The 23,820-nt window shown below is 44.9% G+C and overlaps 1 protein-coding gene, 1 long non-coding RNA gene and 1 pseudogene across 2 annotated transcripts; all 3 read right to left on the reverse strand.

Annotated features, from left to right (window-relative positions):
* Positions 1–3,300: 3,300 nt before the first annotated feature.
* On the reverse strand, positions 3,301–7,527 carry LOC119448746 (oocyte zinc finger protein XlCOF15). Its single transcript, XM_037711969.2, has 3 exons — positions 7,519–7,527; positions 7,182–7,359; positions 3,301–4,801 (listed from the first exon to the last, which is right to left on the reverse strand). Exons 1-3 carry the CDS (start codon positions 7,525–7,527, stop codon positions 4,485–4,487), a joined length of 504 nt encoding a protein of 167 aa, XP_037567897.2. The 3' UTR covers positions 3,301–4,484.
* Positions 7,528–7,610: 83 nt separating this feature from the next.
* On the reverse strand, positions 7,611–16,164 carry LOC125944735 (uncharacterized). Its single transcript, XR_007466417.1, has 2 exons — positions 15,542–16,164; positions 7,611–11,559 (listed from the first exon to the last, which is right to left on the reverse strand). It is a non-coding gene; the product is annotated as an uncharacterized LOC125944735 (long non-coding RNA).
* A 1,618-nt stretch (positions 16,165–17,782) lies between these two features.
* LOC125944983 (uncharacterized) lies at positions 17,783–22,243 on the reverse strand (annotated as a pseudogene).
* Between the last annotated feature and the right edge of the window lie 1,577 nt (positions 22,244–23,820).

The raw sequence follows: 23,820 nt of genomic DNA on the forward strand, positions 1-23,820 counted from the left end.
GTGTGCTTCATTTTCTGAAGTTGCACATCTGAGCAATTAGTGTGTTTTGAGGGAGGGTGTAAGAACCGCTTGCTAGGTGTGCCATTCTGATTGCCCCACTATACTGTCAGTACTTCCTGGTTGGTTCCCTCCGTTCAACTTGTCTTTCCAAGAAAATCTTTGAGCTTGACAACAAAGCGAACAGCTGTATCAACCAGATGCCACGGCATAATTTTTTTTTTTCCCCAGCAAGTTGTCTGTTCGGCTCTTGGCATGAATGAGACAGTCAGGACGAAACAAACCTCCCAAAGGCCCATTCAGGATGATGGACACTGTATACTGTGCCAGCGAAAACTTTACATACGCGAGAGAAGGGAGAAATAAAGTTCCCACTATTACACTTTGCAGTCTCAACCAGAAGCAGGAAAACCAGCCTAGCTGGTCACTCTCGTGAACTTTAGAATGGACCTTCTGTAGCTGCATAGGCTAATTAGTGAGGTTGTAACCCCAGAAATTTGAATTCGTATGCTCCGAGTTCAGAAGTTGGAACTCAGGATTAGATGGCCATAACACTGACACAATCTTGCCATGCAAACTTTGGATCTTAGTACATTATGCAGATGACTGCCACCACTGCATCGTGCACCTTTATAAGATTCATGCTGGTGCAGTTGCTACTTCAATCAACATATTTGCGCTTCCTAAATAGTGCTCACTGACTGCACCGTCTGTTGTAGCTGCAGTAAGCCCACCAAAAGTGATAGCAAAGCAACGGAAGATACTGAAGAAGTGCTGAGATGTTAGTGGAGGAGGAAAGTGAGATGAGAAAGCAAATCTTTGGTAAGCATTGCACCTCTGGCTACTATACAGCGACAATGTAAGCAGTGCCTCACTGCCCAAAAGCTGCATTGGTAGCCCCTCATGTGAACGGAAAGTGGTCGTGATACTGCCTTTGATGAGTTTGTGTAGTCACTGCGTAGCAGCTACTACTTCAGGGGTGGGACTGCCCAAAGTAATTTTGGAGCCATTTTTGGAGCAAGTAAAATTGCATTATGGAGCAGCTTGGCGCAGACAAAATTGCATTTTGGAGCAGCTTGGAGTAGAATAAATTTAATTCGGAGCAGTTTGGAGCAGGCCAATCTAACACCATTGGAATATGACAGTGCACTTCGAAACCGCGTTGAAACAGAATAAACCAGCACAAAGCGCACAGTAGAAGCACGCTTTGTACTAGAATATGAAAGAGTGGGTCGAGCAGCGGAACGGAACATGTTTTCCTGTAAAGCCGAAAACATAGGTGGAACTACAACCGAACTATATATTGTCACGCCAACGCTTATGGTGATAGTGTAAAATGCTCTAATTATGCCATCCAATCAACACGCTAACATAATTTCTGGGTCACCATTCGTCACCGCATACCCAGAGAGCCCCGCAATCAACCCTGGGCTGGTACAACGTAAAACTATTACAATCTGTCTTCATTGCGAGAGCAATTACATGGACACTCCAGACACATTTCTGCCGTCATTGTGATGTTCCTCATAAGTCCAGGGACATTAACATCGTCGTCGCATGCCGTATGCTGTACGTGCGAGTGAAAGAGTGCAAGGGTGAGCCGACGATAGCTTCCAAATCTCGCGCGCAAGGCACCGTGGGGGGAGGAGAGGGAGGGGGGGCGTTCTCCGACGGCTGCCGCGTATGGCGCCCTATCGCGCGAGCTCTATCTTGAAAACGATCTGCCATGGAGACAGAGTGCGAGTGCTCATAGCAACGTGCGCGCAGTGTTTTCACCGCTTAATTTGCGTTGAAGCAAGAGGCAACACTAAGGTCAATTCGCTCACTGCTGCTTCCGCGCTTCCTCACTCCAGCGTTTTGACAGCGAGTTTCTGCAATCATCGAGTAAGATGTGTTCATGTTTGCATGTGCGCGCATGACACCATGCTGTTAATTTAGTTAGTAAGCGAATGTTTGCAAGTTTATACGGATGATAAAACTACTATCCTTACTTCGTGTAGCTGTCAACTAATTTGCAATCGCAATCGATATTTCGCCTTTCGGGCGAAACTGCAACATTTTATTTTAAATCCACCACTAGCCCTTCGCGAAATGTAAAATGGCTCAGGCCTCACCCATGTGGGCATAAAGACAGATTGGAACATTTTAATACTGGCCCTGGGGACAGAGACGCCCGTCTACTGAACCCACTGCAGCGCGCGCCTCTCTAAAATGTAAAATCTCGTTCGCTCGCAGCGCTCTCAGCTAGGGAGCGCCGCACCGCTCAGCCCACTCAACCATAGTCTAGTACACTCTAAATACAGCCGCCCTGGCCATTGTGACAGCAGTGACAACAGCCCGGAGTGGCCGCGCGCGCCGGCCACTAGCCGTATCTGCTGAAAGTTCAGTGTTTTAAGCGCGAAAATCACGAGAAACTGTGTGGGAGGCGCCGATCGCACGGTCTGCGGAATGCGAACGGATGCGTTCTTTTTCGGGGAACGAATCTCTTGGCTGTTCACGGCCACTGCCGGAGTACACGCCCGAAGCGGTTCTAGCGCAGCGTGACGCAATTTCGGTCAATTTTCTCTGTTTGGCGCAGTTTGGCGAAGGAATATGCATTTGTATCAAAATGGCGCAATTTGCGCAGGAGTCCCACCCCTGCTACCTTTAGTCACAGAAGTTGAAGGCAAGCCATCAGCTGCCACTGCTCTGTGGTCATTGTGCCTCGCAGCTTTGCGACCTACTGATTCCTCTTGCTTTCAATGTCAATGAAGGGAGCGAAGTAGTAGCTACTGAAACCAGCAGGGACAAAATAATGCTAAAAAGCTTCTGCAAATCTGTATTAGCACACGACGCTAGGTGCTACGGCATTTGCAGCATCTGCGTTATGGCATCTGCATGAGACAACAGATGCTGACACTCTATCCATCTCAGTGGCTATACAACACCACAGTCGAATGATGCACTACACTACAGATAAAGGCATGTTGTGCACCTGTGCATCGTGGGTTGTTCCTGCACACCAATACAAACATGACAGCAAGATTTAAAAAAAGTTGAACAGAAATTGCAAGTCTCCACAGCACTTCGCAGAAGGCTGACAAAAAGGCTGCTCAACAGATTTTCTAATGCACTTCATTAATGCACTGAAAAGCACACAACGGCATCATGTTTCAACTAAATGCCCCCCCCCCCCATGCAACTGTGCACACTCACTCAGACTAGCTAGAAAACTGTCTCCAAATGAAAAAAAAAAAAAAAAGAAAACTGCACGTACAGTACAGACCACTTGTAATGTAACCGCTTATAGTGCAGGACCGGATATAATAGGGTCTTTTCAGACTGCCGTTCATTTTCCCATAGGACTCTATGGTTACGTGCATTGCTTATTGTGCAGTTGCGAGAGACGAAATAACGGTTATAATGCGGCTGCCTGGAAATTCAAAAGTCAACCAACACGGCAAACGCTTCCCTAAAGCCGCAGTAAACTCCGACGTAACGTGCGCGCGTCGTGCTCTGCGACGTCACAGTGGCGTCTGTACTTCAACGACACGACGCAACCGGCGTGTCTGGCACCGTTCGGCACGTTCCAACGTTGTTGGCGCATGAATAGCTCCATTCCTATTTTTCACTGCACGCGAAAGCGCGTCCACTGCAGTGACTCTCTGCGCATTATCAAGCAAGGTGTCACGCGTGCACAAGCAAACATGAAGACATCTCACTTGATGACCGCGGAAATTCATTCTCAAAACGTTGGAGTGAAGAAGCGCGGCAGCAGCAGCGAGCAAATTGACCATCGTGCTGAGTCTCGCATCAACGGGAATTGAGCCGCGAGAACACAGTGCACAGCGGACTGTGCCTCTGTCTCAGTTGGCTTTCAAGATACCGGTTGGCGCGCTCGGCCGCCAGGAGTAGAGCCTCCCCCCCCCGGAGCCTTGCGTGCGCGAGTTTGAGCCGCGATCATCGGCTCACCCTCGGACACGTTCACTCGCACATGGAGCATACTGCGCACGGTGACGATTTTATCGCCCTCGGACTTTATACAAAACCTCAAGGCAATAGCAACGGCAACGGCAGAAATGCGCCTGGATGTCCATATAATTGCTATCTCAATAAAATCGTTGTTTTGGTTATAGTGCGGTACCGCTTATAGTGCGGATATTCGCAACTCCGGCGACTTACATTATAAGCGGTCTACACCGTACCACCAGAAAAGGTGACAGCAGTTCAGTGGAAAGATGAGAAAAAGGACCTGACAGTTGATTTAATGTAGTTTCTCATCCATCAGGCAGTACACACTGGCATTACATCTCAGTGTTGGTGGCTGTAGCACACCATGCAGTTAATCAAAATGTCCCAGATAGTGAATGTAGGACAGCTGCAAATGAAGAAAGACCTCCTGTGCGCCAAGACATTTTGAGGGCAGTTTGAAAGCAAAGAAGTGCAGAGGAGCGCAAAGGCGTGGCCCGACTGTGAAGCACTACGCGAGAGGGCAGGCAAAAAGGTGCTCACGAGCACTCCTTGGCGTGCCTCGTGAGGTGCTTCTTGAGGTGCTGTCGCAACACAAATCGCTGTCCGCACACCTCGCAGCCGTAGTTGCGCACGCCTGTGTGCACCAGATTGTGCCGGTTCAGATTGCACTTGAGGCTGAACTTGCGGCCACAGATGGTGCAGGCAAATTCCTTTGGTGGCTGTGCCAGTGCCATTGACGACTGCAGTGTGCTTGCGACTATGACATCTGTGACAGGTGTGGAATTCAGGCCTGTCGATGATGACAAGGACTGCTCGCTGTTGGCACCAGTCAGGAAGTAGTCGAGAGAAGGGACTGCGTATCGAGCAAAGAAATCAACAAATGAGACCTTCTATGCAAGTGAGGTGTACATTTGTCATTAAAACACATGCACACAAACAAATCTCAATAAAACTTATTGTTGGGTGAGTTGGTTCATAATGTTTAGGAAAAAGATACTGCTCAAAAGACAGACAAGCATGAGAGCCAATACCCTCTTGTGTTTGTCCGTCTTTTGCGCAGTTTTTTTACTAAACACAAACGATTCGAACAGGCTATGCCCAGCTATAGTGATCGACTCTCAATGCTGCACACTGCAATTCATGAATGTGCTGGCGTTGAGAGTGCAGGCCATTGCCACTCTCCATTCTTGAGATGGTGTATTAGACAGCTGTTGCTTACCAGAACAAAATTTTAATCCTGACTCATCTCAACCTTGGCCTATCACACTTGGAAGGACACAACATTTCAGAGAGAGAGAGAGAGAAAGACGTTTATTAAATCATAAAAAATAGAAAATCGTACGTGTATGAAAAGGCAACCCCAGTGGTTTTTCCGGTGAGGTGCCTAGATTAAGTTAATGGTTTCGCTTCTTATAAGGTAGGTGAGCAAGCTGTCATATATAGCTTCAAAGGATTAATCATGTGCAAATGACGACATGTGCGAATTCTTTTTTTAAATGGCAACTGTACTTCTAGGCTGAAGTAAAAAATATATATCAGACTTCAGCGATTCCTCTTACTCTGAACGCGTGTTTTGCAACAGCAGTTACTCTTTCAACACTCTCACTCTCTCCCCTTTGTTCCATTGCCTCCAAACTTGTGCATAACTCCTGCAACTCTGCAAACCATCGGACTCGTAGGGATCGAGTGCCTTTCCAAGCTTCATCCTAAGGTCGCATGCGGCGACGACCTTTTGCCAAGCTCGTTCTCCGAGAACAGTCACCCCACCAGCAACATGGGGGACATGGCTAGTGCACCGGAGCTACTTAACTGAGCAAACCATGCTTCTCCCTCCTGGCGTTGAGTCACACGCCACTACAACGCGCCCTCATTGGCCTTTCCATTATAGCCCCTGGGTGCCCTCTCCGCCGAACTCTGTTCCACTGAGCACTTCTTCGGCACTTCGCCGCAGCAGATGCTCCACAGGCCCGCTACTCCGCAGGCCCACTGCAAGTTGGTTAAGCGGGACCTTTGCTCTTGCAACTTCTTGTGCTCAGTGGACCGCTGCCTGGCTGGCCTAATGTAGCAGCCGCGTGTACTCCATCAGTTTTTCGGTGAACCTTTTTGCACGCAACCATGACTGTCGTACTATGGTATATCCTAGGTTAATAAACCAGTGTTCGTTGGTGACCTGACTTCAAAAGCTTCTCTGCACCATGTTGGAGAGTCGATAAATGCGGCCATAGCGTCTGTTGTGTGCTGCAAAGTGGAGGAGTGTCACGCCCTTTTCTGACCATCACTCAAAGGGTAAGCTTTGTACAAACCTGTCTCTACATTACTGACGCCCCATGTTGGGCACCACCAACTCAATGCAACAGCAAAAACGACAACACCACACTGAAAACAACGATGATGCTGGTAAGGATGACTGCAACAGCACAATGGGGCCACAGTGATGATGGGAGCAAGATGACCATGATGGCATGGTGACAACATGACACTTTGTTACTGACATCTAAGACAGTGAAGGATTGCCTCAGCAAGAATAAACTTGAGCATGACAGCTCCATTGTGCGCCAACCATGCAGTGTGAGAGTACTGCATGCTGTTGCATTCAAAATACATATGCAGAGACAACCCCTCTTCAGATCACGTGTGCTACAGACCCCACACAAACTGTGTGGGCACTGCACAATGAGTATCATTTGTAATTTTCATTCTGTTTTTGTGAAAAGTCTGTTGCAATAGGGGCAACACCCAGTAAAAGCCCCCACCGTCCCTTCTATAAGTGGAGCAGGTAAGTGGAGTGAATTGCCTGGGGGAGAAAAAAAGAAAAAGAAAGAAGGCATCCAAATTCTGAATTATAAAATTTTTAGATACATTGAGGTTTTATAGACATAAAAACTAATTTATTCTAACAAATGTTTAATTCACAGATGTGTTTTTTGCTGTGAAAGCTTCATGCAGTTGAAGTTCAATGTTTGCTGCGTGCAATATAGTAGATTTCAATTGCCAGTGTTGCCAATGGGTATACATTAATGATCAAGCAATCACATGTCTCAAAATTCTGTTAAAACATTTTCATGAGTTTTCCAAATAAACTGCTGCAAGCATGGGCACTGTCGGTGATAAGGTTTCGATTGAGCCACAGTAGTGGGGATACTTAAAAATTTGCAGACGATCACTTCACCACCATTAAAATGTGCCTGTGTGACATAGCCAGCAGGAGAGGGCAAATGATTCCCAGCACTCACCGCTGTAAAATGGAAACTCTTGCTTGGGCAAAGCTCGATTGACTGCCCCTCCATTTCCTGTAAAATACACACCAATGAATACAGTGAACACGAGACAAGATATGAGAGAGAACAAGCAAGGTGACAGCAGCAAAATATGTAGCAAGGACAAGGCCACCTTAAAGTCATAAAAGCAGTGCTGGAGCGGGGGAAGAAGAATAGGAATTTATCGTAGTTTTGAGACTTTTTCGAGTAATGTGACATTATTCCAGAGGCTTCCCTGAAGGCAAAGACTGACTCCACTATAAGTAAATACAGCTGCCTTCCAATGTGTGCAACACATACACCATAGCTTAACTCCAAGCATGGTTGTTTGATCACATTAGTAACTTAATGAAGTAAATGACAATATTAGCTGATTACAAGGAAAACATTTATGGACACAAGCAGTGGCTTCAAAGTGATAACATTTATTTACAAGGCCAAACCTGTCAATACTCAAAGAACAAAGGAAAAAGAGATGGCAGATCAAAAACTAGCTATACTAACAATGGAAAAAGTCAATTTGCACTTTATCGTGACTTGCGTGTAACAAAAGTGAAATCTCTTCGGCAGATAACGTGACGGTGCATGCTCACACATGCAGATCTATTTATATGCAATTTCAGGCCGGTTCAACAATTTAATGAATGATATTGTTCTGTGTTGCAGTACTTTCTTCACACAAAAGCAATGATGCACAAGTACAACAATGTAATGAAAGAAATGCCTCCTTTCTTTTCTAACGTTTTTGTTACACTTGCATGAGCGGTAGTTAAGAGTTCATCTATGCTCTGGAACATACTATGTGGCCATAGGAAAGGGTACCATAAGGAAGAAGGTGGCTCAAATACACGCCCCATATCAGTTCAAATGTTTGATTTTAAGTATGGCATGTGCAGAATAGTGAAGTGCTGACAAAAATAGCCATTGCAAACGAGGTAATGAAGTCAAAATTTACCATGCTAAAAGTACACGAATATACAATGGTAGCGCAAGGTTCAGCTTACACAGATCTTAACAAAGGCAGGTCAGGTTCATGAAGGAAGCACAAAGATTTAGATATGTTCATGTATTGTGAATGATGAAGCAAATAAGAGCCCATGAAGTCTGATAATGAGATAAAATCAGCATGTTAGAGTCATCATTATTCAAGCACATTCAAGAGAACAATGCAAGGCTGCACTCGAAAAATCAGTCACATGTCAGAAACTAGAGAACAGAAGCAAATGTCATCGACAAAATTCTCATTAGTCAACTTCACAGGCTGAACATGTCACCTGTGCAACATTCCAAAGCAAATGCGCAGTGCACTTAGGAACCACTTGGCTGAACCAAATTTCCACTTGCAATGAGATGCACTACAGCAAAGAACAACTGAACAAGGATTCTCTGCAAGAAGTCCCAAACCCATGTGAATAAACAAAAGCTGACATTTATCTGCACTTAAAAATTTCCAAATATTTAAAATTACGCTTGCTATATCCATTTACCAACATCAACAAAGACTGCACACTGACGAAAATAAGTGCCCTTCTATATTCCTCACATAATTATTGCAGCTAAAGAACTGCTGGTAAATGAAACAAATACTTCAATCCTTTGTGATTCTGGTGGAGATCTTACCGTAATGTCAAACCAACTTTTAACGACCCATACAACCCGTGAAAAATTGTTCACCGTGCAGTACAACCTAGCTAAAATGCACCTCACTAATGCTTTCATGATCACAAGGTCACTGAAGCCTCATTTCAACATGTTCAGGTAATACGTCTTCCTCTATTTCTGTCAGCCTGTGAGCTTATGAACAATGCATTGGAGAGGTGCTACTATATACAGTATTTTAAAACTTGCGTGAAATAAAACTTTTTTTTCACTGTCAATTTTACACATGGGTTCGTCGCACACCAAGGGCAAGAAAACAATATCTTAGTGATCACTGAAAAAAAGCATCCCATTTCTTGCATCAGTACGGCGACATTGAAATTGCTCCTGCATTTTTTTTTTCACAATGGTGCCACACGTGTACATAATGTTTAAAAAAATTAGAAAAAATATTCCAAGAAATTATCGCACATAAAAATAATTAATGGAAACATGCCTTCACACATAAAGCCTGCCAGTGAATAAGCATATCATGTGGTAATGCAGCATCAGTGGGTCCAGTGCCAGGACAGACTCAATGGCATTTTTGGGGGAATAAGAAAAACACTTTAGCAATTGTTGGGGATTCCCTACACTTTGTGAATAACTTTAAGGTGAGAGTAACTGTTTAGAGCCAATAATGGTAAGTGCAAAACATTTCGACAAGGTGCAACAAATGTGTGATCAATTAACCGCACTTGAAAGATAAGGCTGAACATTTTACTTGTCGACTAAGACAGCTCATGATCAAAGAGTTGAAGGCACTAACTACCAAAGCTGTTGAGAGCAACGAAATTAGACCTAATTAGGCAGTGCCAGTATGTGCTTGGAGTTCACTATATGTGGCTTTCAGTTTAACATAGGCAATGCATTGCTGCAACATGCGTGTTGAAGAAGAGGAAATGGGATCCGGCACCAAAAAAAAAAGTCCGGCCAGGCAATGACTGCAATGAAGGCTCAGTTAATAAGGTTCCGAGGCTGGTTGCAATAGTACCTCAGAACTCCGCTGAACTACAGTGAAACCTTGCTATAACGAAGTTGCATTGGACACAAAATTACCAGTGTTATATCAGATATTCTACAACAAGCATGCTGCGACTATATTTCATATTGGGGATGTTTGCAGTTTTGGCAGTTCAACCAGAGGAATACATAACTGTACCTGCATTTGTTATAATATTTCACTACATTCGTTAAGCAGTAGGCACAGTGGGTGTTGACAGAGACTTCAGAGAATGAAGTTCACAGGTATCTAGAAAATTTTCTGCCCACGCATCATTTGCGGCAATGGGCATCAGAAATTGCACAATGATTACCAACAAGCTCACAATTATGTTAGCTACGGCTATTTATATCTTAACTAGTTTTCACGTGGGCATGTTGTTTGACTGCATTCAGGGCCAAGCAGTACTCAAGGAATTCTAAAATGGCATTCTGCTGCTAAGCACAAGGTTGCATGTTCAATTTCAGGCCCCTTTATGAAGAGGGTGATATGCAAAAACACTCATTGACAGTGCTTTGGATGTGTACTAAAGAACCCCAAGTGGCCGAAGTTAATCCTCTACTACAGCATCTCTCATAAACCACGAGTTATTTTGGGACATTAAACCCCACAAAGAAGCTAGGATCAGTCACATTATGTCTCTAAATGCGTGACAAAACACAAGAGGTCGTAGTGCATTATTTTCTTCAAAAGCATTCATATTGCGACACGGCTGCTAATGTGTGGTGGGGCACCGCGGTATCCCGCCACACATTTTGGAAACAGACAAGTGGGAAATGAATGTCTTGGGGGCTCATCGTAAATAGACATGCATTCAGCACTGGCCAGCTTCAATTCCAGATGACATATGTGTGCTAAAATTACTACTGATATACTGATTCGTAAAGCTACTTTAATTGACTTACTGGCAATTGTCACATAATTCCTGATGTCTGCAGATGCAAATAATGAATTCAGTAGAGCAAACAATGGTGCTAGATAGTGTGACATCGTAATTGCACTATGTAGGACTTTCAAAACCCACATTAAGACAAAGGAGCACATATTTATCACGTTCGTGTGAGTTCCTTCATCATAGTGCATGTTTTTTCACATGTTTCACAATATAATGCATTGACAACAAAAGTGCCAGTTTATCTCTACTGCACTGCTTTTAGGTATTTATTATTGTCAGGTGTAGCTTAGATTCCTGCTACTGGGCACTACCACGAGAATAGGCATGTCATCGAGAGCATAGGGCACTATCACAAGGAACATCATTGAGAGCATAGAAGAGAATCACGTGTGTGGCTCTGTCACAGGTGATTGCAAGGGGTGTGTCAAGAGCTTGGTGAATGAATTAGGCTCGGCCGAGTTAACACTGACTTGCACGCAACACTGCACTTGTCCAGTTGGTCTCTCCAGATAAAGGGGGGTGGGGGGGCAATCATTCTGTAGCCAGTGGTGCCCCCATAATTGGTACCTCTGCTCTGCTCTTTTCAAATGCCTCGCGATCACGAGCATGCAGAGTTTGGAGGTGCTTATCACGATGATGCTTGTGTAGGAATCTCCGGCCACACCAGGTGCACACAAACGGCTTCTTTCCAGTGTGAATGAGCACATGCTTTCGCAGGTTGCTCACACTGCTATACGTCTTGCCACAGGTTGAGCAAGTCCTGTTGTTAATTGGCACCGTCTGTCGCGGCTGTGGCCACCGAAGCCCACGGGGTAAAGCTGCATGTGAGAAGCAATTTGTTTCTGGTTAGTGCACATGCTAACCCGCAACTTTTCAGGCTAACAAAATTCGTTGACGGGCAATTGGTTCTAGGCTGCCCACCTGCAAAAATTCTTAATGGCTACATACCACACCTACTCACACCAAGACTAGTTAGAATTCAAGGCCAATACCCAAAAACTAGAGGGCGCAGAAAAGTTTCCTTTAATGAAAGATGGTTGGTAAAAATATTGATAGCAAACTAGACAAGCACTTAGCCGTATTTACGGTAACTTGAATCATTATTGATGTGTCATAGCAGGGCACATGGGATGCTCATCCAGCCTATTTTTCAAATAATATAGCTTGAGTGTGGACCAGAATGATGGTCAGTAGGATATGACAGAGCATGTTGGGAAAAAGGATAAAAGTGGAGCCTTTGTTCGTGTTGTCTCCTAGGCTGTTCCCACTGGCGTAGTAAAGCACCTGTAGCTGTTATCCCCAAAGCATGCTTTACGATCATTTTATGATAGCAGAGGCATATAGACATAGTTTGCACTTCACTTTTATGCTGTTTGCATTTCCTACATACAAGCAATGGGAAACAAAAATGATGCATTATGAAAGTTGAAAAACTGGAATTTTGAAACTGAATGGGACAAGGTGGGGGAGGAATGTCGCTTACGGATGCAACTCGAGGCAAAGGGAGAGAGCATTTCTGTTAGTAGTTCCGCTAGCCTTCTAGTGGTATGATAGATAACAGGGCATTCAATTTCTCCTATCTTCTCCAATGACAAACCGATTTGAAAAATTATTTCGTTAAAATGATCCCTGGACGGCATTTTAGAATTTTCATTGTATAACTAAAATTTGCAATGAGGTCTGATGAGGGGCCCTCTTTAATGGTGGCAAGGGCTGTATAGCGCTTATCAGAACAGCCTAAAAGATTATGCAATAGCATGAGCTTTGCACACATACCGACACTCTTGCCTATTTCACAGGTGCACTCCAGTATACTGACTGTTTGGCTGGTCGCAGGATATTAAATAGTTGGATAGGAGTAGTTCTATTGTCAAGCTCATGATTCGTTGGCGTCTGTGTCATCAGTCAATTCCTTATACTGATCACCTAACAACTTCTGGTTGCATTTTCCTTCCACAGCACTTTAGGTCCGTTCGATTCACCTGAATTGCCTGACCCCGTTCATGAGGTACTGTTCCCTGGCATTTGTTTCACGAGTGCAGCAATGGCACCCTTCGAATCATGCATTCGTTTCAAAACGTGCAGAAGTGCAGGGCCGGTTCTGTGTAATTCTGCACAATTTTTCTGCACCCTCCGTACTGATGGGGCTGACCTGGTACAAAATGCAGGTGCAAAGCACTTGCGCAGCAGATTATGCAGCACGTGGGTGCGAGCGCCATGTAAACCCTGCTGCATTTATGCAGAATGGACATGTTGTTTACATGTTGTCACGCACATGTACACGTTTATATATGCCATAGCCCGAAATTAAGCTTTCCTGCTGATCAAACCAATGTAATTTCAGATTGAACATGTCTCTGCTGAACTGTAAGTGCTGGTGGTTTTCATATATATTTATTGCCCTGTAAAACTACAGAAAAAAAAAAATATTGTGCATGTTTGCCAGCGAAGGCATGACGAGTCCAGTCCAATATATGCTCATGGCATACGCTGCTATAAGAAATATGCCGTTGGATCATCTGTAATGTAGGCACATTTGCTTTCTGCTGTTTTCAAGACCAAGTACTTCAAAAGTGAACTATACCTGTGGTTTTGAACTGTGGTTCCAACCCATCACTGAGCCTCTAAACTTAATCAGCCAGCACAGATTAGGCAAACATAAAGGCTGCACCGCATCTGCACTGTGACATTTGTTTTGGGTGTCACATTGTTTCTGCACCGCTGAAATTGAGCAGCACACTTTCTGAACTACTCGCGCTCCACTGTGAATTGGTCCACAGTGGTGCAGGTGAAACGAATAAACCTATCGTCCGTAGGTCTGTTAAGTACGTTTCATAGGTGCCGTTCATTTGTTGGGAGATTAGCAGTCAGTTGTCTCAAGTAGCACTATCTAGGATGCCATTGGTCTTGTCAGTGTGTGGTTGATGTGGCTGGTTGGGCTAGGTCGTGGTAGCACTTCCTCAGTTACCAAGTTACTGTAGCGTTTCCAATGCTTGCCTTGGTGGTGACATTAAGTTGTAGCAACTGATTGACTACACAAACCATATAAATAAACTGCACTCTTCAAACGAAACCCTCTAGTCTATGTTGACTCCAGGGCTTTATAAAGAGTAAACTTTTTTTTTTAAGGGGGGGGGGGGGGGGAGGATATCTCAGCTTAGATTGAAGTAAATATGGTATATCAACAAGCTTCCACAAAAGTGCAACACAAAGAGGCTTTAAAACTAAGCGTCAAGAATAGGTACATTTTTGGTTTTAAAAATATCATCAAATACATGTTATCCATCATAAATTCGTCGAAGAAGTACACGAGGGAAATGTTTGAAGCTCTGCGTTCAGCAAGTTTGGAAAGCGTGAAGGCCGAAGATAGTGCTGCCGAAGTGTTTTCTATTAATTTCTAATTACTTGTCAGCGGATGGAATGAAAGACATGTTCAAAAAAAAAAATGTTAAACATAACTCGTGCCAGCTACTCACAATAAAGAAGTCATTGGTTAAAAGTTAAACTTAGTCAATAGTAGGACTTTGAAGACTGCAAAGTGGGTTTAATATTGGGCATATGTTAGTGAAATCACTCCAACACATGCACAGAAATGAATGTACGGCTGTTGCTAGCAATATGGTAGCCTTTCTATTTGAAAAAGGTGCAAATACCATCTGAATGAATGGCTTCCACAGGGCGCTAGCTATAGTTGTGAATGTTTTCTCATCAGGATGAATGTTCTCTCATCATCAGGAAGTACTTCCACTCAGCAGTAGTATTTCCTGATGGAGCATCAAGCATTTTAGTGTGGGCATGAATGGTGCGATACCAAGATCTCCACATTCGTTTTTTCGCACTGAAGTTTATACATGGATAAGCACCAACTTGCTGAGTTTAACCTTCTAAGCTAAGACACTACAAAGGCTACTTTTAACAGTTTCGCAATGGCACAGCCCATCCAATGTATGAGAGGGCAAGGGCATTGGGCGCACATTAAGGACAGTTTACACCATTTCAGCCTTCATAATAGGGAGAACCGAACCCAATGGCTCCTTGGTGATCTTTAGACAAGAAAACAACAAACTTGAAATAAAGCAACTTTGTTATAATGGAGCGCCTTCCATATGCACTGGCGGGCTGGATTAGATGCAAATGGCAAAAAACAACGTTGAACACTTCTTGCACATAATTAAAATTTGTGATGCAGCATCCTGATGAAACCAGTCGCTAAACACTGTTGTATCCTGGCGTCTCCAAATCAGTCACGCCAGTGTCGCACATGGGCGAGTGTAGGATAAGCAACATGCAGCATAGGTTATTCCCTCCTTTTCCAGTTTAATTCTGGCCTGATTTAAATGCTTGAATCAAGAGGTGATTATTTTTCACATGTAAAGAAAATTGGCAGTGTCTATTCTCTCGGCAGCCGGGTGAATGTCTGAAACGAATTTCTCCCGGCACTCACCTCTTATTGGCTCTCGGAAGGTTAGGTTAGGGCATGCCTGCAGGCTCTTGGGCACACCTGCAGGCAGTTTTTCCCGGCCGTTTGTCGCGTGACTTTCGAGAGCCAATAGGAAGCGAGTGCCGGGGAGAAATTCATTTCAGAAGTTCTCCCGGCTACTACTACTCCCATAATCACAATACTTTCCAAGAGTGTATATGCGAGTGCATACGTTCAAAGACAGCATATAACAGCAATGACGATAAAAGAAACAGTTTAGGTTTTGTCTACACTTTTAGGAACAAAATTCAAACGAGAAGTACAATAAACAAGACATGCCCAGTAAACCATCAGTACGACAGCAAGCAGACAAACTCAACTGCAATCTCACGCGACCACAGTTTGCATACACCCATCAGCAACTAGCAGCAGAACAGTACATAAGCAGCTAAGTATATGCGTGACGAGAAGACGCATTGCGTCCTCGGCGTTCGATCTATACGCTCGACAGACGATCGCACGAACTATTCTATTTAAGTGACAGCACGCAAAACGAAGACTGCCGATTATGGAACACCAATAGGAACACCGTTTAGAGTTTTGCGGGAGCAGTACGAGGCAGATGACGTTGTCAGTACTGATATATTTTCTTTTTCTGAGACAGCGTTTATCTTCCAGCAAAGACCAGCGCCCGTTCGTGCTGACATTGTCGACGGAGTGACACATTCTTTAGAGCACAGGTTGTGAAGCACTGATCCCACATTGGTCACACGATGACTGGATGCTACGCCGTTAGTAAGCGCGCCACACAGCAAATGAAAATCACACATCAATATAAGGGCATTTTATGAACGCAATCACAATGAAAAGCATCACTTCCAAACATTTTCTAAAGCCGCTAGCCGATCCCAATGTTGCTGGTCGGCTAAGTTGTCGGCGGCTAAGAGACGTTAAGAAAGCAAGAAATATTATAAAAAAGTGGCAAAATAAACGTAGAAAACAAACAAATTAGAACCGTTCTTTTTAGCCTAAAAAAATTTAAGACGATACTACATGCAGCTAAAAGTTTGAGTTTGTTGTAAACAAAAGTGGCGCTGTCATCGCAAGCGATGCAAGGTTGTAGGAAAGACATACAAGGACCGTAAATTAAATTAAATTATGGGGTTTTACGTGCCAAAACCAGTTCTGATTATGAGGCACGCCGTAGTGGGGGACTCCGGAAATTTGGACCACCTGGGGTTCTTCAACGTGCACCTAAATCGGGTGTTTTCGCATTTCGCCCCCATCGATATGCGGCCGCCGTGGCCGGGATCCGATCCCGCGACCTCGTGCTCAGCAGCCCAACACCATAGCCACTGAGCAACCACGGCGGGTGGCGAAGGACCGTAACGAAGGCTTGCAGCGTGGAGGAAGAAAAATACTTCCTTCCTCCACGGCTTGCAGACTGTCTGCTGGTGCTGTCTGCTGACCCGTAGATGCATAGCCTCCTCGATAAACTTAATCGAGAAAGTTCTGGTTGACCCAGGTGGCACTACGAGATAGAATGAAAGAGAGTGAGTCAAACAAAAGGAAGAAATGGAAATATTTAGGTTACTCTAGCTTCAACAACAATAACAACAAATTCGCAGCTAAGGTGCGAAGCCCGGAATTTGTGTGGTATACAGCACTTGCGTCCCACCGAAGGATTTGTCATATTAATTAATTACATATTAGTTAAATAATTCTTTAAGTAATTAATCAGTGAGTCACTGATCAAACGTTATGTACGTGATAAGTATGCGCAATTGAGATAGATTATGGAATTAAAATACCATGGAAGGCCGGGCATGGCTGGCAAAAAAGGCCAGCGGAGCCAGCACACAAAATTCCTGCGCGCAATCTTCCGCGGTAATGTTTAAACGGACATTCTCTTCCTCCACTGCGCTGCGCACAGCCCCGTCCCTCGGCTGAAGAAGGCGTTACGATAATGTGGCGAGTTGGGCATGTTGGTACATTATTACGAGAATTGCAGCGTAATAAAATACAAGGACGACACAAAGAACGCGACGTCTTCCGTCGTGCGAAAGGCCGTGGAGGGATGGGAGGCGACGTTTAGCTGCGGCACCAAATGCGTATCTTGCGACCAGGCGCAAGGGCAACTGGCGACTTAATCTCCCACGTGAAAGGAGGAAAGCGGGAAGGCAGCGCGGGAGGGAGGGGGCGCGGCTTCTACTCTGCCAGCAACTGTGTACTTGTACTTTGCGCGGCTGCGGCTGTCGCGCGCACCGTATCTTGAAAGCTATCTCCGCACGGCCGCTCAGTTTTCGTTTAAGCGATAGATCGCACGAACTGTTGCTCGCTGCTACTGCGCTTGCTCACGCCAGCGTTCTGACAGTGGTTGTCTGTGGTCATCGAGTGTGATCTACTCATGTTTGCTTGTGCGTGCTGACACCATTTGTTAGTTCAGTTAGTAAGCGAATGTGTCCGAGTTTATGCAGCTGATAAAACTACTATCTTTACTTCATATAGCTCTACTAATTTGCTATCACAATTGATGCTTTGCCTTTCGGGCGAAACTGCAACTTTTTTCCTTTCTCCATGCAAAGGCCACAACGATCATCATCATCATTGATTTCCCTGATGCGGACGGGCACAGAGGACGAAAACGCAGTTATCGCAGCCTGTGTGCGATGCGCACTAGAAAATTACTACACAGCAGTGCCGGCGAAAGACGGAAAAAATTACTGATGCAATTAGAGAATTGCTTATTAAATTCTGACGCAGACTTAGGACCTCGGTAGGGCAGGTCGCCATGAGTGCGTTCGTTTTGCAACACGCAGGTTATTTTCTTTATTTGTGTAGTCGTGTATGGTTTCAAAACACGAAATATTTTACAGTTGAGCAGAGCGGTCTATTTTAACTCAGCAATTCTTGTACATATTGGTTTAGAACCTGAAATTACTTTTCATATATAGAGATCAAGAAGTTCTGTCACTTTTCCTGCGTAGAAATGGTATAAATGTGATTTTACATACTTTCAATTGAATGCGTGTAATAAATGTTAGCTTTCAGCGCTTGCAGATTCCACTCAATGCATTGTCCCAAGCCAATGTTGGTCAGGGCAGTGCACAACAGCCTACAATGCAAACAGTTTTTTGATGTTGTATTATGGATGGAACTGAGGTGAATTTAGCCTACTTTTTTTCCTTTTGTGCTTGGCAAGCAAAAAAGAGGGTTTAATGCACCAAGGCTACAGCTTGGCAGAAGGACAGATAAAATCATTTGAGGATACATGACACTTTATTTACAAACATTGTAAACCATGATTTTTGCATCACAGCCATGATATTCAGCATCATTTTTTTACATTGTGTTTATTTTAAACATGGAGCACTTTCCTGTGCAGTGGCTTGCAGGCGAGCTTCTTGCGGTAAGCTGCCCTGTCTGTCACAGTAGTGCCGACGTTGGCTAAGAGTGGCCTTATGAACTTATCGAACACTACAGATAGTGTGCTTGCGGGGTGGTCATCCCTTGCTGGGCAAACGAAAAGGGAGCACTACTCAAGTCGAGGCAATAACAGTTCAGCTAGCTGCTGACGCACGTTGCTCTTTTTAACGTGCGGCAGGGCAATGTTAACAGCCTTCTTAATGGTCACAAGGACAGTGACAAATTACGACATTAGGAAAGTTAGCCCACCCCTTGACTGCAAACTAATAAACCCCATCAACGCCGGAGTGGATCCTTTCGAATGGTGGAGGAAAGGGCAGAAGCTGCATGTTCTCCGCTCCTCAACTGCTCTCGCCACAAACCCTGCTATATAGCTATATAAGCGATGCTGGCATTTGCTATGGTTGATGGTGGCCGCTGTAATGAAATAGAATATACCCATATTAGTATATGGAGCTATGCATTCTGCAATGTATTGCCATTTCTGAGAGGACAAAAACAGACAGCTTTTGGCACTAACCTATTAAAAAGGTGAGCAGAGCAAATTTTAGACAGCACGTAGAGACAAAGCTGGTGCATAAAGCAAATATGACAATTATCATGTCACCACTCAACGTGCATTCCCTCAAAGTTTCGAAATTTTGGGCATTGATACCAGTCAGTTGTTAGAAAGCACAGAAAGAAAGAAAGAAAGTAGAGCTCAGAACTTCTGACTATCGTAGTGGCGTATAAACAATCCACGAGCGCTTATCGTAATTCCGATGGAGTTTTCATCACACAGCAAATAATTTATTAGCAGGATAACATTAGCTACGCAGAACCACTCGCGTCTACCAGGAACACATGCAACATAGCAAAACAAAGCCCAGGAAGATGTTCTCGCTTCAAGCGCAAGAAAGCAGAGCTCAGAACTTCTGATTAGCATAGTGGCGTATAAAACAATGCACGAGTGCTTATCGTAATTATGTTGTTCGAGCCAGAGAGAGCTTCGTTGTAAAGTAGCTGCCCAGTACTTTAAAAATTGCCTGAAAGGCACCAAAATGCCTATTTGAGTGTTGTCATATAGCGCGATAACTTTTGTAAAAAAATAAAAAAACATTCAGCACGAAGGCATGCAATCTGGACGAAATGTTGCGTGGTAAAAGCCTTGGTTGCCCCAATTGGCTTTTAACCGACCACTAAAGCTGCATGCAATAGCAATCCGTAACTGTTTAACAACATACCTAAATTTCTTTCTAGCTGCAGGAAGGAGTCTAAAGAAATTTACTGCCTATCCACGGTTCTTCAGCGTGAAAACGTCGCATTATTCACCTGCCGTGTATTATAAACAGTTGCACGCATGATAATTCACCCATATTTCGTACAGTGTAGACCGCTTATAACGTAAGTCGCCGGAGTCGTGAATATCTGCACTATAAGCAGTACCGCACTATAACCAAAACAACGATTTTCAAGCCCTGCACGTATGCAAAACATGTAGACCAAGCAGCCGCGCATATCCGAAATCAAAGCGTGTGACTGGGAGTTTTGCATCCGTTTAAATTTACGAACGTTGAAAGGTTAATGTCCAAGTACCCACGATTTTCGCATGAAGCAGACAAAGTAATACTTTTTAAAAAAATGTCTCAGTTTCGCCCGAAAGACAAAGCATCAATTGCGATAGCAAATTAGTAGAGAGCTATAAGGAGTAGGGATAGTAGTTTTATCAGCTGCATAAACTTGACACATTCGCTTACTAACTGAATTAACAAGCGTGGTGTCAACGCGCACAAGCAAACATGAATAGACTCGATGACTGCAGACAACCACTGTCAAAACGCGGGCGTGGGGAAACGTGGCCGCCGCAGCGAGCGAAGGTTCGTGCGGTCCATCGCTGCAACCGAAACTGAGCTGCGTAAGCACAGCGCATATAAAGGTGAGAGCCGTGTGGAGATCGCTTTCAAGATACGGTGCGCGCGACAACACCGACAGCCGGCACAGGCGCGAACGCATTTGTTGGCAGAGTAGAAGCCGCCCCCACCCCCTCCCTCCCGCGCTGCCTTCCGGATTTTGCTCCTTTCGCGTGGGAGATTGCGTCGCCAGTTCCCCTTGCGCCCGGTTGCAAGATACACATTTGGTGTCGCAGCGCAGCGTCGCCCCTCCTCCCTCCTCCCTCCCATACGCGTTTGCTCTGCGCTGTGCGTTCGCGCTTTCACTCGCACATACGGCGCGCGGCGTTGATCTCCTCTCCCATCGGTGGGCGCACCTCGTTGAGAAGCGTGCTCGCTACCGCCCTTGTCGGCGAGATTTCCCCGCGGAAGCCGCATTATAACCGGTATTTCGTCTCACGCGGCTGCACTGTAAGCGGTATGCGTATACATGGAGTGCTATGGGAAAATTAACGGGATTCTGAAATAGAGCATTGCACGGGCCGATTTTTTCAGCCCGGGCCCGTTTTTACGTTGGGCTGCCCGCCCGAGCCCGACCACAAGTTTTATGGCGAGACCCGGGCCCGGCCCGGGCCCGGCCCGGGCCCGAAAATAATCTACGTTACCCGCCCGGCCCCCCCACCTTATTACCTCAGGCCCGAGCCCGGCTCGAAACCTGCCCGAGACCGAAAAAGACATGTTTTTCAGAGTCGAGACGCGCGAGGCTAACTCGCTGCACGTTACATGCACACCACCAGAAAGGCCGAGCCCGGCCCGGGTCAAAAATCACATGCTGTGCCCGAGCCCGAGAAGAAACTGCCCTACCCGACCCGGCCCGGCCCTCGGCCCGGGCCCGGGCAAGCCCGAGCCCGTGCAGTGGTCTAGTCTAAAAAGACCGTACTATATCCGGTCCTGCACTATAAGCGGTTGCGTTATAAGCGGTCTATACTGTACTTGTTCCAAATGTTCTTGCTGTTCAGTTTGGTTTACCTTAGGGCATTTATTTTTGCAGTAGTCAAGCGGTGCATCACATTCATGCAGAAAAAGAATGCATCAGTTCTAAAGCTTTATGTATTTCATGCATTTGCTTGTCGAACTAGCAGTGTGATCTTTCCTAGTGTATATGAGCACAAAAATGTTCTCATTTGTGATCCTAATAATACTTAAGCTGTTGACACGCATTGTAGTTAGGCAGACATACATTTTATGGACCGTACCAATATTTAATTAACATGCTGCTTAAGCACCCTAGAACAAACAGTGCCGATTTTAATGTGTTCTGCAGTCACAAATGATTACAATATATATGTCACAGCATTTTGCATTTCATATTGTAAAATTGTGTTTTTTCAATTTATGATGTAGTCAAAATTTCTGTTCCAGACATGCAGTAAAGAGAACGGCACCAGTGTAAAGCAACACACTCCACGCACTAAAGAGAAGCTACTGCCTGCTACAAGGCCATCGTGTGGACTTTTGCTGCTTCTAGGAGGTAAATAAACAACACCGGGTTCAGAAATAAATATGCTTGATATTGCTGTAGTGGCTTGCTAGTATTGAGATACATGTCATTTGTTTGTAGCAGATGATATGAATGTTTGTTTATATTTATGGTTTAGCATAACTGGTTCAAACAAAAGAAAACACTACATGAGTTTGGCTAATCTGTGCTGTATCTCATGTGTTACTGTTCTGCCTCAACAGAGTCTGCACCAAGCACATCTTGGTCCTCATCACAGGAGCCACCATCTCCACCAACAGGAAGGGGCTAGAACCGAATTCGCAAGGCTTTTACACTACGAACAAAGTGGACTCAGAAGTATTTGGATGAGATATCAAGTCTATGGAGGACTGTGTCAAGATTGAAAAGAGCCTCAGCCATCATTCCACCAGCACGGATATTGGCTGAGTCATCCAGGTGCCTCAAAAAAAAAAAAAAGAAATTCTTCATGTTCAGATGTGCCTGCAACCTCTTAACAAGCATGGACGACGATGGTCAAAGAGTTCCGTCAGTTCGCCCTTCCTTAATCCGCTTCCTGGCCTTGTCTTTGTGGCAAGTACAAATTTTTTTCTATGAATGCAAAGTTTTTGCATTCCCCATTCTTGTTAGAGATCATTCTTCCTTATCGGAACATAAAGTTCAACTGATCCTTTGCTCATACTTAATACCTGTCATTGTCTAGTAGCATAACATATCTGTAGCAGTATTTTCTACTGTACGTTGTGATGTTCAATTGCTCTCCTGAAATAGCGGATGCGGCATCGGCATGTGTCTTAACCTTTGTACCGTGTGCTATGTAGCATTTGACTTTTGTTAACGTTTTTGGCCTTCAATGCTTGCAGAGCAGAGTGGCTTCCTTCTTGAATGCAAGCTTTCTCCTTCCCATGTTTAATTCCTAGTCTCCTTCAGGATTACTATTCTTGCTCGATAGGCTTGGTTCTTGCGCAAGCTACACTGAAGTGATTGATTGCAGAATCTGGTTTTGTTGCTGTCCCACTTGGTCGTGGTCGTCGTGTTACGTTTCTCGGATGTGGGGGCCTGGTCAGTTGCACTGGGAAGCAGTCTCTCGAGGTAAGCACCTGCTCATGCAGTCAGCACAGTGACATAGACTCCCAATTTACACGCACTGAGATTGGTGCTCCCCGTTCCGTCCTTTCATGCTGCAGCCATGTGCAAATTTTTCTTGTGGCTTTTGTTGGCCGCGATTTGGCGTGAACAGAGACCAGCATACATGCTTACATGGTCCGAAGTGTATGAAGTTGATAGCCACATGGGTGGAAAGACCTACAAAAGTAGCTGCCGAAGGTGATGCCCAAGAAATTGACAGTGTCCATATTAAGAGAAAGTGGGGCACCAAGTGTGAGCTACACATTAGCAGCCCGAAAGACAGAGAAACGTGCAGGTTGGAAAGAAGTTAACATTAAAATGCCGGGTAGTCCATGTCGCCGTGTTGGCTGCGGCCAGCCCCTAGAGCTGCTTCAGTGGAATTCAACACAAAGCCATCGAGCACCCGGTTGGCCCACCTTGAATTTAAGAGTGAATGAATAAATCCAAGACAATGATATTGTTTTTGTTATCAGGAAAACTCGACCTCAAGACCCCTCCTGAAATGTAATGACAATGTGAACGGAGCACTGAAGGCTGAAGGTACACGTTGGACTGGTGGGGCTCGACGCATGGGGGGGGGGTTGAAAACCCGAACCTCCCCCCCCCATCGGTGCGCCACTGGCGACAGCAGATGTCTCCATCACCCGATTGCTTCGCAATGAAAGTTGATCATCTTCAACGGCGACAGTCGGTGCAAACAGGTGGGACACTGTCCAAT

Source organism: Dermacentor silvarum, chromosome 4 (genome assembly GCF_013339745.2).
Source record: "Dermacentor silvarum isolate Dsil-2018 chromosome 4, BIME_Dsil_1.4, whole genome shotgun sequence".
Lineage (NCBI taxonomy): Eukaryota > Metazoa > Arthropoda > Arachnida > Ixodida > Ixodidae > Dermacentor > Dermacentor silvarum.